The sequence below is a fragment of the Melitaea cinxia genome, chromosome 6 (assembly GCF_905220565.1).
Source record: "Melitaea cinxia chromosome 6, ilMelCinx1.1, whole genome shotgun sequence".
Classification (NCBI taxonomy): Eukaryota; Metazoa; Arthropoda; class Insecta; order Lepidoptera; family Nymphalidae; genus Melitaea; species Melitaea cinxia.
Window position 1 is genome coordinate 588,361 of NC_059399.1, and position 13,538 is coordinate 601,898.

A 13,538-nucleotide genomic window follows, 5' to 3' on the forward strand; every position below is an offset into this window, starting at 1 on the left:
GTGATAAAAATCTGACGTAGGGCTGGTAACTATGCTAGGGCGAGGTGGCGAATGCTAGCGGGACCCCATCCCGCGCCACCCAGGGGGACGACTTCTCACACGTGGTGGTTTTTTAATCAGTAGGAGTCTGACATAACCCTCTGGCACCCCCGCGCTGTAGGGTATTCATGATGGATTTTCCCCACGTAAAAAAGGGCTGGTAACTATGTTCTTTAATTATTTGATTATTATTAATTATTTTAAATTGGGCATTTGAAAGGTGATAAAAACCCATCTTTACGCCATACAAGTCCATCTGCACATGTCACTAATGGTATCAATAAGGCTAGATCAAAATCTAAAAAGAAAGAAAGAAAGAAAACTTTTTCATTGGCCTACCAGTTTACAAACGTTGAAATGATACATACTTTATAACAATACAATATTGTACAGGGCAAAATAAAAGGACGAGAAAAAAGAATAGGCCAACTAGGTTACTGCCTCAGCCATGTTTTTGACAGCAAAAATTTACTGCCAAAAACGCTCATAGAACCTATAGCGGTATAAAACAATAAACGACAAACTGACAGATAGCATAGATATATTTATAAAAAGAAGTAAAGCCGTAACAGATACTTATATTTTATATGGAGTGTAAGAGATAAGAGAAAAAAATAACGATAAGAGAATGGTAAGTGTAATATATAATATAAAAATGTCACTCTATTCTTGATTCTGACAGCAGTATGGGTGATATAATTTACTTTGATGAGTTCATCGTTTTGAAATGGTATCCATGCACTAATATTATTGTTAAATACAATTGCAAGAATACTAAAATGGTTCATAATAATTATCAGAGATATGACTATTACAAAGGCTATTCAGAATAACAATGATTACAAAACAATATGCAACTACACCATGATAATGCTTCTAAAGATTAAATCTTCACTATATTCAGTACAACAGAATCAATTTCAGTACACTCAACGCTTTTCAATTGAATCCCTGGTCGATATTCTTGTTGTTTTTAAGTTATCAAACTTTAACTACAACGTTATACATTCAATCATGGTTTGGATTAAGTTTTGCCGGAACATAGACTCCCTAATGAAAGCCTTGAGAGTTTGTAGCTTACGCACAGTTCATGTAGTTAGTTCGTTGATTTCATACGAATCTATTGTACCTTAAGACAAACTGCATGGAACATCTCTAAGCATTCGACTCGACTTGTACTTTGTTATATGGTCTATTATATTTGTTGGTGTTTAGTTAGACAACTTCCTCTATGTTGACGAGTATTTCTTGTAGAGGTTATTTTTATTGAGAATAATTGCTACTACTCTATAATTTTCTATAACCCCTATGATAAATTCTTGTTAGATAAAGTATACTACTTATTCTCACTCAAAGTTGAAGTCAGAAATAAAAATATTTAATTGTGTATTTTGGTTAGCGTTCTACGTTTCTATTATTTCTTTGTCGAATTTTTTTTATAATTCTGATAACAACACACTAACCTTATTGAAATGCTTTTCGAAGTAGAGTAAAAATCAAAACTAAGTGGAGTTGGTCTTTCTGTTTATCACTGTGTTGCCTGGCTTGACTGTAAGGTTAAGTTACGCCAAATTTCTTCAGACAATTTAGACTGTATCTGGAGTTGCGAAGTCAGTAAGAAATCGACTTACCAAAGGTATTTATCAAAGTCCCATTCATTAGTCCAAAGGAGCTCAGTGTGTGAAGAAATTCTTTAGCAAATAACAAAAAAATAAAGGTCTACGTTGTTCTGTGAAACCATGTAACGTAATCCAAAAGCATTAGTAACGTATATTGGTAAAAACATTCGCTGTATAGAAGTAAGTACACATTTGAAATAGTGTGGGTTGAAAATGTTTTTATCGGACCGCTCCTGAAAGCCTCCATAAATAATTATAAAGCTCCCCATTTCCCCGGCAGCCGTTTAAAAGAGCAGTATTTATTCTTTCAGTTTTATCGGGTATTCTTTTTAAGAAAAATTCGTTAGCACCGCACTTGCTCTGAATTTCGATTAGAAAAAGACAAAGGAGGTAGCGGGAGCTGAGCGGGAATCAATTAAAGACCATCGATTCTGTAGAAACGATAACGTCTGTCAGAGTGAGTGAGAATGGCCACTCGATAAGATAGTCCGACCCGCAGAAGTCGTTTTAATTATTTTAATCGTTATCAGAACTGGATTATCGATTTCTTTATTTAAACATTTCCATTTTTATATCTCCTTTTAAGATTTTTTTACGATCACAATGAGTTTTTTTTAAATCTCACTTATGCACTCAAAGATTCCAAATAAAATATTAAATGTGTGAATTTTTACGATCCTTTCCAACATGCGAACTCAATTTTTTTTTTATTTCTTCCTCATGTCGCTTTTATTCGATCGTAAAATATATGGAACGATTATTTTTAGAATTAATTCACAAGTTTGATCAACGAACGATCCATTCTATGTCAATATTTTATTCAAATAGCATCTAACTCAAATTTAACCCAAATTCGTAGCAGTGCAACATACTCGTGAGATCAATCGTTTCCGTTTCCGGTTTTGACTAATATCACCAGTATTTGAATTTTGATTTTGGAACACATTTTTTTAAAGAAACTGAAAGTCAATATGCATCAGTGAATATAAAATTGAGTTTTCAATTAAACGGTCAAACAATACAAAAGCTTTTTTTCAATTTAGTATCACTGATTTTTCTTGCATAAAAATTAACAAATAACATAATCTCGTACTTAAAGATAGAGGAAAACATAATCAGAAGTACTGCATGTCTTTGAAGAAATCATTAGTTACGATTTGTGACTGTTCTTAGTAGGTGATGGAGATGGATACGACTATAACTGTAGCACACGTAGAGAACAGCATTAAGTATGCTGCTCACAATCTGGAACTCGACTGGGGAAGTACCTTAAAGAAGATCACAGCTAAATAATAATGCTCTAAATCAGTGATGTTTTTCTGTCATGAGTAAGGTGACCAGAACTCCTGGGGAGGATTGGGGGTTAGGGTCGGCAATGCGCTTGCGATGCTTCTGGTGTTGCAGGTACTGGAGACGTACGTGTGTTTGCCAACCTAGTCAATTGATTTTCACCCAAAATTGAATATATAAATGTATCGTTTTAAATGGACTTACCGCATATTTTAAATAAAGCTTACTGTGTGTTATTTTTTATTTTAGCTTTATCATTATTATTATAAGAAAATAAGAATATAAAAAGTGAAATTATTAATAAAAATGCAAAATAATTTTATACTAATTTATTTAATATTCTTATTTACATCATCAGAATCGCACAATAATCTGTACAATAGAGGTTTTGTTAAGGTAAATATTAACCTAGTGATATATCTTTTATTCATAATAAAAGATACACTTTTATACATTCATAGGTACATAATCTATTTTTAATTTAACAATTTATTTTTATCATTACTTTATTTATTTTTATTAAAATGTATTCTTATGTGCAGTGATTATTTAAAATTATATTTACAAATATATAAGCGTGAGAGACAAGCCGAAGTCTATACTAGAGACAAGTGTTCACACAACTAAAATATATTTAACTTTGACTGTTTATTCAACATTGCTTAATTAGTTTACTGATGAAAAACTACAAACAACTGGGTTCGATGTAGATGTGCGCACTTGTCCTAAATAAATAACAGTAACACTAAATAGTAAACAAAATTATGTTAAAAATTCGGTAACTTTGGATTTTATTAACGAAATAATATCAGATGTTTTAATTACTTTGGCACATTTTAACAATTTCACGCGAAGCATGGCATCACAATGAATACGATATAAATTTATCTATACTAAGTATAATAATGCCCACCAGTACATCGGGTATAAAATGTAAATTGGAGACGGAAATGGAGAGGTTAGCCCGAATCATGAATAATATTACAATAACATTTTAAACTATTCCAAAGTACTATGGAATGGTGATATTGATTCAATCGAAATTAAATTTACTGATTATAACTACGACGAAGCACTGTATCATAAATCTAGTCATTATAATTAAGCTAATGATAATACAAAAATTATAACGATAAAAATAATTTAAATCTAAACGATATTAACGTCAAAGGGAAGATTATATGGAAGTAAAGTGGTCACTTAGTTGCTAATCGTATTTTTATTTCGGGTAAAGGTTAATAGACCTTATCTTCATACAAATATAAAATTCACTCTATATCTTAAAGAAGGATATGACGCTAGTAATTTTGTATGATATGTTACTTTATTAAATGGTACAATTTTGTGGTAATTACCGGAACAGTCGTTTGATTATGAATAATTCTGTCATTATAAAAAACCAAAATAGTATTATCATATTGCCAACATAAATAATGATCGTACAATATACGTACATTAAATATACAGGTTCGATAGTATGTTTAAAAACAAATGAAGAGTTCAGATAGGAAATCTATGTGAACCAAGACAACGATTGCTAAGAACGATTGTCGCCAGCACTGAAGATTTCTCGAGCCTAGAACAATTGAAACAGATATTATAAACATTTACATAATAATGAGCACACTAATCCTAAATAAAGATGAGTTTTTTTGCATCGACTGCAATTGTCATTACAAAATAATTTTATCACCAGAGGTATTAAAAATAACAGACATAATTCTAAAGATAGAGAAAAAGAAAAATACAAAAAAAATAAAATAAAGATAGAATAACGAAACAGGAAACAAAGTACAAAAGTAATGCTTTGTGCATTTAAGCGTGGCGAAAACCAAGGAGAGGAACGCATTTTCAAATAAGTACATTTAGATGGTTACTGTAAAAATATATTTCGATTCTAAAAATATTATTTTTAGTTTCCCTTTTTATTTTATGTGCTAAAATAAAAATTCTCTACTGTTAAATTCAGAACTCATTCTCAAACGTTATATTACACACAAAACTTTTTCATAGACAAAAATAAGTTGGAAACATTCAAATTGGAGTAAAATAAGGAATGTATATTCGAAATTATTCCTTTAAAATATTATTCAAGATAAACTATGTTTATTTTTCAGTGCAGATATAACGGTAACTCGATCGCTGCTTGCAAACTAGTCAGAATCGATACACTTCGAAACTTCTACTTTTATAGTTAATTTTCACAATGGAAACCCTCATATTTTATTCAAACGCGTTTCTCTATTTGATATCATATTATTCGGCTGTTCAAACACTTTTTCTTCAAGCTTGGAAACTGGAAGAATTGATTGTACGCGGTTTGTACTGAATATTTATGAGGGTTAAGTGTGTATGCGAACTCGTTGAATGTTTAATCTCTATTTGGCGGTAGTGGAAAGCGACCCGGGCTCGCCGCATGCCTTGATCAAATGGAACTTCTCCGAAAACCAAATACGTGTACAGTCAAATCTATTTAATATTTTAAAATTTAAATTCAAATTAGTGATTCAAGTGGACTGTCAGCAAATAATTGCCGATTCAAGAACAACTATGTCCTAAAATAAATCTAATTCATGAGTTAGATTTATTTGAACCAAATAACTGAATTTCAAGCTCAAAGAAATTTTTATACTAGTACAAAAAAAAAACATTGACATTCTCCACGTACAAAGTAACGATGATCGAGGAATTCTCATACATGAGAGCAAGTCGTATCTAGATAAGAATATCTGCAGATCTGCGTCTTTCGTACGCATTTATTTTTTACTTCGCGAAGGGGGAGAAGTCTTTAATAATGTAGTATATTGTTACAAAGAATCCAAAGAGGTGAGTAAACCTTTAACAGTTGAATTTCTCCTTGACTGTGGAGAGTTTTCCGTCTTAGACCTTTTGTAATTGCTGATGGTAAAATAAAGCTATTCGAAACTTTGGTTACAAAAATATTTCTGTACAAATGAGAAGCTAATGGATAACAATATGACATAGTATTTAATACTCAGAGTTTGAACATAGCTTAGAATGAGTTTGCTGTAGCACATCGACTTAAGCATGAAGGTACTTTTATTAATGGGTGAAACTACGTAAGTAATTTAATAAAACACAAAGAAGTTGAGATGCAGGCGGGACGATATCTCACAAGTCAGAGTTGTATAGTGTGAGTAAGCAAATATCTGATCATGGCATGCTACTGATGTGCGATGCGTGTAATCTCGTTATTCAAATATATGGCATACCCTGGCTTTAGTTAAATCATTGAATCGGTTACGTATCAGCATGCGTGATCAGGTCTAGGATTTGTCTATGACATTTGCTGTAACATGCGTATTGTTTCTTGCACCACAAGTTATCCTCATTTGAAAAACTACAACGCATAGTGATAAATAAAACATCGTCTTGAAACGTGTAATATAAAAATGTCAATATGCCTTACAAATTATAAATCTTAGCTCAAAAGTCACAAGTAAATATAGAAATGCAAGGTGATGATAATGGTAATGAAACAGCATGCGTGGGTGTGGAGGATGTATAGAACTGAAACAATTGATACTAATTAGGTATATGGTAACAAATGAAAATTAATCTAATAAACATGCAGTAAGAACCACTATAGGCGTAGACAAAACTATTTACTGAGTATCGTATTCTTTAGTCATATGATTAAAATATTTAAATAAATAAATTGTATGTTCTATGAGTAAGTTGCATGTGTTAATACGGAGCTAAATAGTTTTGTCCAGGACGGGATGCGCAGGAGCGTACCTGAGGCGTGGTGCGGGTGCGGCGCGCGGTAGACGTGGGCGCGGTCGGGCGCGCGGTCGAGCTGCGCGCGCACCACGCTCGGCCGCTCCGTCGCGTCGCGCTGCACCGCGCGGCTCGCGTTCACGCGACGCGTTGCTGCAACGCCACGCGGCTTATGAGCTGGTATGACTTTTGAGAATTATATCAAAGTTAATTTTTTAAGTAAATAGTATATTTCATTACAAGTGTTGAAAGGCTGTCATTGCAAAGACTTCGGTCGGAACAAGTTGCAATGACGGTTCCGCATGTGCACTGAACGACTATTTTTAATACAGTTGCGAAAAAATGAAGCAATGTAATAAAATAATAAAAAGAAAATTTCTGAAAAATGGCGCCAACCGTAGAATATAAGCAGAGTTTTTTTTCTTCACCCATTCTGGTAGGCAAAGGGAACTATGCCCATACAGCCAAGTCTTCAGTAGAAGTTTTTTATTGATACGAAATGAAAATGAAATTTAATGAGATGAAATGAAATGAAACCTAACCAAACTCATTCAATCAAATCATTATATCTGATATTGAAACAAATTAGTAGCTTCTTTTTAGAAATATACGTATTTGCATGAATCATAAAAACATCTATGATTTTTTTTAGTAAAAACTTCATGGTTGGTTTTTCTTTTTAATAGACATTATTTTGACAGTTGGGAAAGAGAACGCAAGAGTTCGGGAAAGGTAAAAAAAAAGCACGAGTATGTAATAGCCCACATCCCGAACGCTATACGTCCCTGCAATATGCCACTTTTTGAGCAACTGTATTAAAAACTTATTTACGCACACTCGACGTAGGGAGTAAGCTGGTGAGTGCGTGACGAGAGAGTTACGAAAAGTGTGATCGGTCGAGGCGAACGGAACAAGAGAGGGAGGTGCGAGCTCATATTTTCTTTCTCTCTTTCTCTCATGCCAGCGTTTCGTATATCTAAGACACATTACAGGACTATTGTGCAAGCCTTTTGTTAAAGAAAGCTTCTTCAGTCGTGTGGTCTAAAGCATGATCGTTTTTTTTTAAATGTAATACAAACTTACTCAGATTTTAAAATAAATTGATAATTTTAAACTGCTTCGGTAATTTTTACTTTATTAAAATTTGATGGTAGACAACTTTTAGATTTTTAATAACTTTATAAAATTTCTGCATGTTTCACTGGTTTTTACTATTTTCAACACGTATTTAGGTTACTATGAATTTTAAATTTTTCTCAAATCAGATCTCTTCAGTAACGCGTAAACAAAAAAAAAAAAAAATTTTTTTTAATAATAGGATCATTTAATATCATAGTGTTTTTTTTTGCATTATACTTTATAACTACCGTATATTTTAATGATCCATAATATATACATCACACTTTCGTAGCGCTCTCGTCACGCATTCACCAGCCTGCTACCCAAGTCAAGCGTACGTAAAGAAGTTTTACTTCAATTCGCACTGATTTCGTTATTTGTAAAAATCAAATAAAAATTAACTTGATTTAATTTACTTAGGTACCCAATCTGTACTATCAAGGAATGTCAATATAAAAAGAGCGCTCTGCTGAGAGCAACGAACTCACGTTAGTATATAAAATAAGAAATCTAAGACGAAGCAGTTCCGTTAATATTTTACTATAAGCCCACTGTCTTTATATTTTTTATTACTTTGATAGAATCTTAACTTTGTAAAAAGTAAAACGTTAACTGTGTGACTATGAAACTTATATGTTCTTAAACGTTCTTTAGTAAAAATTATAAAACTAAATTGGTTGATAAATATTTGTGTTTGCTCGCAAACGAAAAACAACCGACTTTAATTCGACAACGTAGGTAAACGAAAAAATATTAAAGTAAATACATGTTATCAAAGATTACTCAAAAAATTGTTAACAGATCTAGATCAAATTTAAATGGAACCACAACACTAGTATCAAACTTTCGATTGAGATAAGAATCATTAAAATCGGTACATCTAGAAAGTCCCGAAAGTCCCGGTATAATAAAATGTAGGTCAACGAAAAAATAGTCAAGTAAATACGCGTTATTCGACGTAACTCAAAAATTACTAGTGAGATCTCAACCACATGAAAGGTCCTTTCGAATAAAAAAAAAAAAAACCTGAAAATCCATACAACCAGACAAAAGTTCTGAGGTAGTATACATTAAAAAAAATCAATTGAATTGAGAACCTCTTTATTTTATGGAAGTCGATTAACCAGTGCAATTCAATGTCTTAAGCACTCATAAAAAACAAAATAAAAAAAAATATTAAAAAAATAAAAGAATAAATTAAGCAATATATACACTTACCATTTCTAACCTACATCTATACAAAAGTCGTCAATGAGTCTGTTAGAAGCAGTTATTTCAGCACAAGATAGGGTTACAGGAAAACTTGAAATATTGCTTTTTTGACTTATATAACAAGGACACAACATAGCAAATATATATTTATACTAATATTATAAAAAGGAAAGATTTGAGTGTTTGTTTGCATTGAATAGGCTCCGAAACTACTGAACCGATTTCAAAAGTCCTTTCACTGTTGGGAAGTTACACTATCCGCGGATGATATAGGCTATTAGCAAATGCTTAAATATATGCCTACTTAAAAAGATTTTTCGTTTCTTTTACACTAAATTTAGATTTTTTTTATCCATTTTGTTTTGTTAATTTTTTTTTTTTAAATATGTTTCACACAATGTATAGTGCTGTTGGTTGTATTAGCTAATAGTGGAAACTTTATTGATTTCAGTTATTGTAATTAGTCATAATATAATAATGTAATATAAAATTGTATGTTTCCCAAATAAAAAAAAAATAAAAAATAAAAAAAATATTACATTTCCAAAAAAAAAAAAAAAAATTGATATTTGTGTTAAATACCCGTGCGAAGCCGGGGTGGGATGGTAGTATAAGATATATTGATACAAACATGCCTCTTGCTTGTATCACTATATATATGTATAAGTAAAATAATTTCTTGTCTGAAACAGTATAAATTACGTAAATTCGGTTCAATTACCGAACGCGTTAATGTGATACCGTTGTTAGAGTGTGTTAATAAAATGTTTATTATCATGTTAAAATACAACCGATAATTTAAACTTAATAACAACGGCTTCGAAATTATTAACGAAATTGAATTAAATTCATAATGGGTACAATTATAATGTTATATTAAGATGAATATTGAAACAAATTATTATGTAATACATATATTAAAAATTATGTTAGAAGAATGGGAAGCTCAAATGCCTCATCACTTCAGCCTTTCGCAGTCCACTCCTGGACATAAGCCTCCACAAGTTCGCGCCAAAAATGGCGTGAACCCATGTGTAGTCAACACGCTGGAAGGCGGGTTGGTGACCGCAGGGCTGGCTTTGTCGCACCGAAGACGCTGCTTCCCGTCTTCGACCTGTTTATTTTAAAGCCAGCAGTTGGATGGTTATCCCGCTACCGGTCGGCTTTTGAGTTCCAAGGTGGTAGTGGAACTGTGTTATCCCTTCGTCGCCTCTTACGACAGCCACGGGAAGAGAGGTGGTGGCAATTTTAATACTGCCGTAGCCACGCAGCTTAACTCTACTTCAAAACATTACTAAAAATCAAAAATAATCACAGTAGTCGAACATTTGCGATACTCTATTCACAGAAATATGTATATTTAATTTTTCTTTTGTAAATACACGGTGATTTTATAACCGTTTTGGAAACGAAATATTTTACTTTGGAATCATCTATAGTACATATAAAAATGGATAAATCAATTGTAATGTTGACTAAAAAAAAGTTTCAATTTTAATATTCATTTTTATTCGATCGACTTGGAAAGTAGTAAGGCACTGATCATTCATTCATTAGTTTATATGAATGAAACACGTCCGTGCGCGCTTCGGTTGATAAAAGTATACCTATAGGCGCGAGCTAGCGAGTACTTACGTAGATAGACTCGTTTGTCCTTCATACTTTACACGGGCTTAGGACCGTCAGAAATACCTATTTTATTTAAACTTCTTTTCGATTATTAACCACGATTGTTCTTTTCACAACAAATCAATTTATAAACGGACTGTAGGTATAAACTTCAGGCGTATTTAAAAAATCGGAGTTTTCTACAGAATAATTAACTTACATACCTATTAACAGTTTATTTACACTATTTACACTTCTCTGTATCGAAGCAACTGCTCAAAATGGAGTCCGCTGTGTTCGATACACAAACGTACGCGTTTAATACAATTGTCTTTTAATTTTCTTAATGTGTCTTGATCACTTTTCACTTTATCAAAAGCGTCCACTATCGCAATGCGTAAATCATCACAGCTTTCATATTGACTGACGTGTATAACTTTTTATTTCCGACCACAAGAAAAAATCCAGGGGCGTTAAGTCAGGACTTCCAGGTGGCCAAGACACAGGCCCTCCTCGACCTATCCACCTATCACTAAACTCACTGTCCAGGTACATCGTCTACTAACTCAGATATTACTCTCCTTAACATCTCTAAGTACGAATTGCCGGTTAGATGACCTTCAATAAAAATAGGCCCTATTAGTTGGTCGTTAATAATACCGGCCTACACGTTCACACTGAAACGAACCTGGTGATGGTTTTCTCGTATCAAGTGGGGGTTAATTAGAGCCCAGTAATGCTCATTGTGCACATTGTATAGTCCCTCTCGAGTAAACAGTGACTCGTCCGTCCAGAGTATGTTGTCGTTTGTATTCTTTAACAACCACTGGCAAAAGGCGATTCTTTCCGGTGCGTTGTTTATTACGTGAGCCTTACGAAAATGATACGGGTGTAATCCTTGTGTACGTAATATCTTCCATACGAAGTTTTGGCTAACATCGAATTCTCTTGCTGCCACCCTTGTCCTCCGCCAGGATCGCGCTCGAAGTACTCAAGAACATCTTCAAACTCCGGCGAATAATAATTTAAACGTCCTTGACCTTATGTACGCATGAACCGTTATGGTATTACTGACCGACTGAAAGCCAGGGACGCGGGACGCCGACGATTACAAGGATAAGTGAGCGATGCCGTCATTGGTCGACTCCGGCGCAACTCGGTAGCTTTGTTTTTATTGGCTAATACGATTTTGTGACTCGCTATTAAAACGTATAGTATTTCTATTTTTAGAATGTACCTACCGTGTAGCGCTACTACTGGTTCTCACTTTTTGTCTGTAAACGATATGAATATCGACTTTGATGAAAAAAAATACATATATTATTAAATTAACGTTATATATAGATTCTGTTATTGATAAATAATTCAAAATTTTCGTTTCCAAAACGCTTTTAAAATCACCCGGTATATAAATTACTAACAGAAATTACAATATATGGTAACAATAATTCTTTAACAGTGTGTAGGCAAAGGCAATTCCATATTCAATTATCATACACATCACGAGTTAAATAAAAGCTTTTAAAAATAGCCTATATCCATCCTCATTATGTGGGCTATCCAATAAGAAAAGAATATTTTAGTTCGAATCAGTAGTTTATTTTAAAGTCGCTCAACGTGCAATGGAACGGGCTATGCTTGGAGTTTCTCTCAAAGATAGGATTAGAAATGAGACTATCCGCGAGAGAACGAAAGTAACCGACATAGCCCACAGAATTAGCAAGTTGAAGTGGCAGTGGGCTGGTCATCTGTGTCGCAGGACTGATGGCCGTTGGAGTAGACGGGTCCTGAAGTGGGGACCGCGTCTTGGCAAACGCAGTGTCGGACGTCCCGCGGCCCGTTGGACCGACAATCTACGTAAGATTGCCGGTGTAGGCTTGAAGAGGATTGCGGAAAACTGTAATGTCTGGCGCGAACTTGGGGAGGCCTATTTCCAGCAGTGGACTGCAGTAGGCTGAGCTGACAGTCGTTTATTCATCACTTGAAAATATTTTTTCAATTAAGTTTTTTTTTACTCACACATATTACATATTTCAGAACACCTTCACCAATTTTAAACCGAATTCCATTTTTTTTAATGAATTAATAAAATGAAAAATTAAATAAAAAAGTTCCGTTCATAATCGTAGAAAATTATACGATGAATATACAGATTATAATAATTCGTTCCCATTGAATAACGATTAAAATGAAATCAACCGCCAAAATTATGTGATAAAAATTCCATCCCTAGGGATATAAAAGCGTATATTACCGAGGTCGGTATATTTGAGAATCAATTTCCAATTATTAGATAGCCTTTTTATTGGCATGCATTCTTAAAGCAATGAATTTTCATGGAATTATACTTTGAATACAATAACAAAAAAGTGTGTGTGTGCAATTCACACACGTTAGAAGTGAAACTTCTGAAAAGACGTAGGAAGGTAGGCCGTTGAGATTTGTTCTATCGACGACTAGCTTCTGCCCGCGACTTCGTTCGCGTGGAATTGTTTCTTTGGGCTAACGTTTCTAGGGGAAGCTCTCAAAAGAAAAGAACCCAGACTTTGAAACATTCTTCATTGGTGCTCCGCTCCTATTGGTCTTAGCGTGATGATATATATCCTATAGCCTTCTTCGATAAATGGGCTATTTAACACTGAAAGATTTTTTCACATCGGACCAGTAGTAGAGATTAGTCCATTCAAACAAACAAACAAATAAATTCTTTAGATATTAGTATAGATGATTACACACTCGTGAAAAAGGTCGTAAGTGTCACGTGAAACGTCGCTTACGCATTTTGAACAGTAATATAATCTATATCATTTCTTCTATTATACATTTAAAATGCGTTACTTTCTTTATCGAGACGAAGTTTCACTTCAAAAATAACCATTAAAATACATAGAAAAACAAATAACGGGTTAT

General features: G+C 33.4%; 1 protein-coding gene across 1 annotated transcript in view; it reads right to left on the bottom strand.

Moving 5' to 3' along the window:
- Nucleotides 1–4,429: 4,429 nt before the first annotated feature.
- Nucleotides 4,430–13,538, bottom strand: part of LOC123654464 (lachesin-like) — a 160,492-nt gene continuing 151,383 nt past the window's right edge. Inside the window, exons 11-12 of the mRNA XM_045590364.1 lie at nucleotides 6,708–6,842; nucleotides 4,430–4,524 (exon numbers count right to left, since the gene is read on the bottom strand). Coding sequence (XP_045446320.1) covers nucleotides 4,430–4,524; nucleotides 6,708–6,842 — 230 coding nt within the window. The remainder of the gene's footprint in view (nucleotides 4,525–6,707; nucleotides 6,843–13,538) is intronic.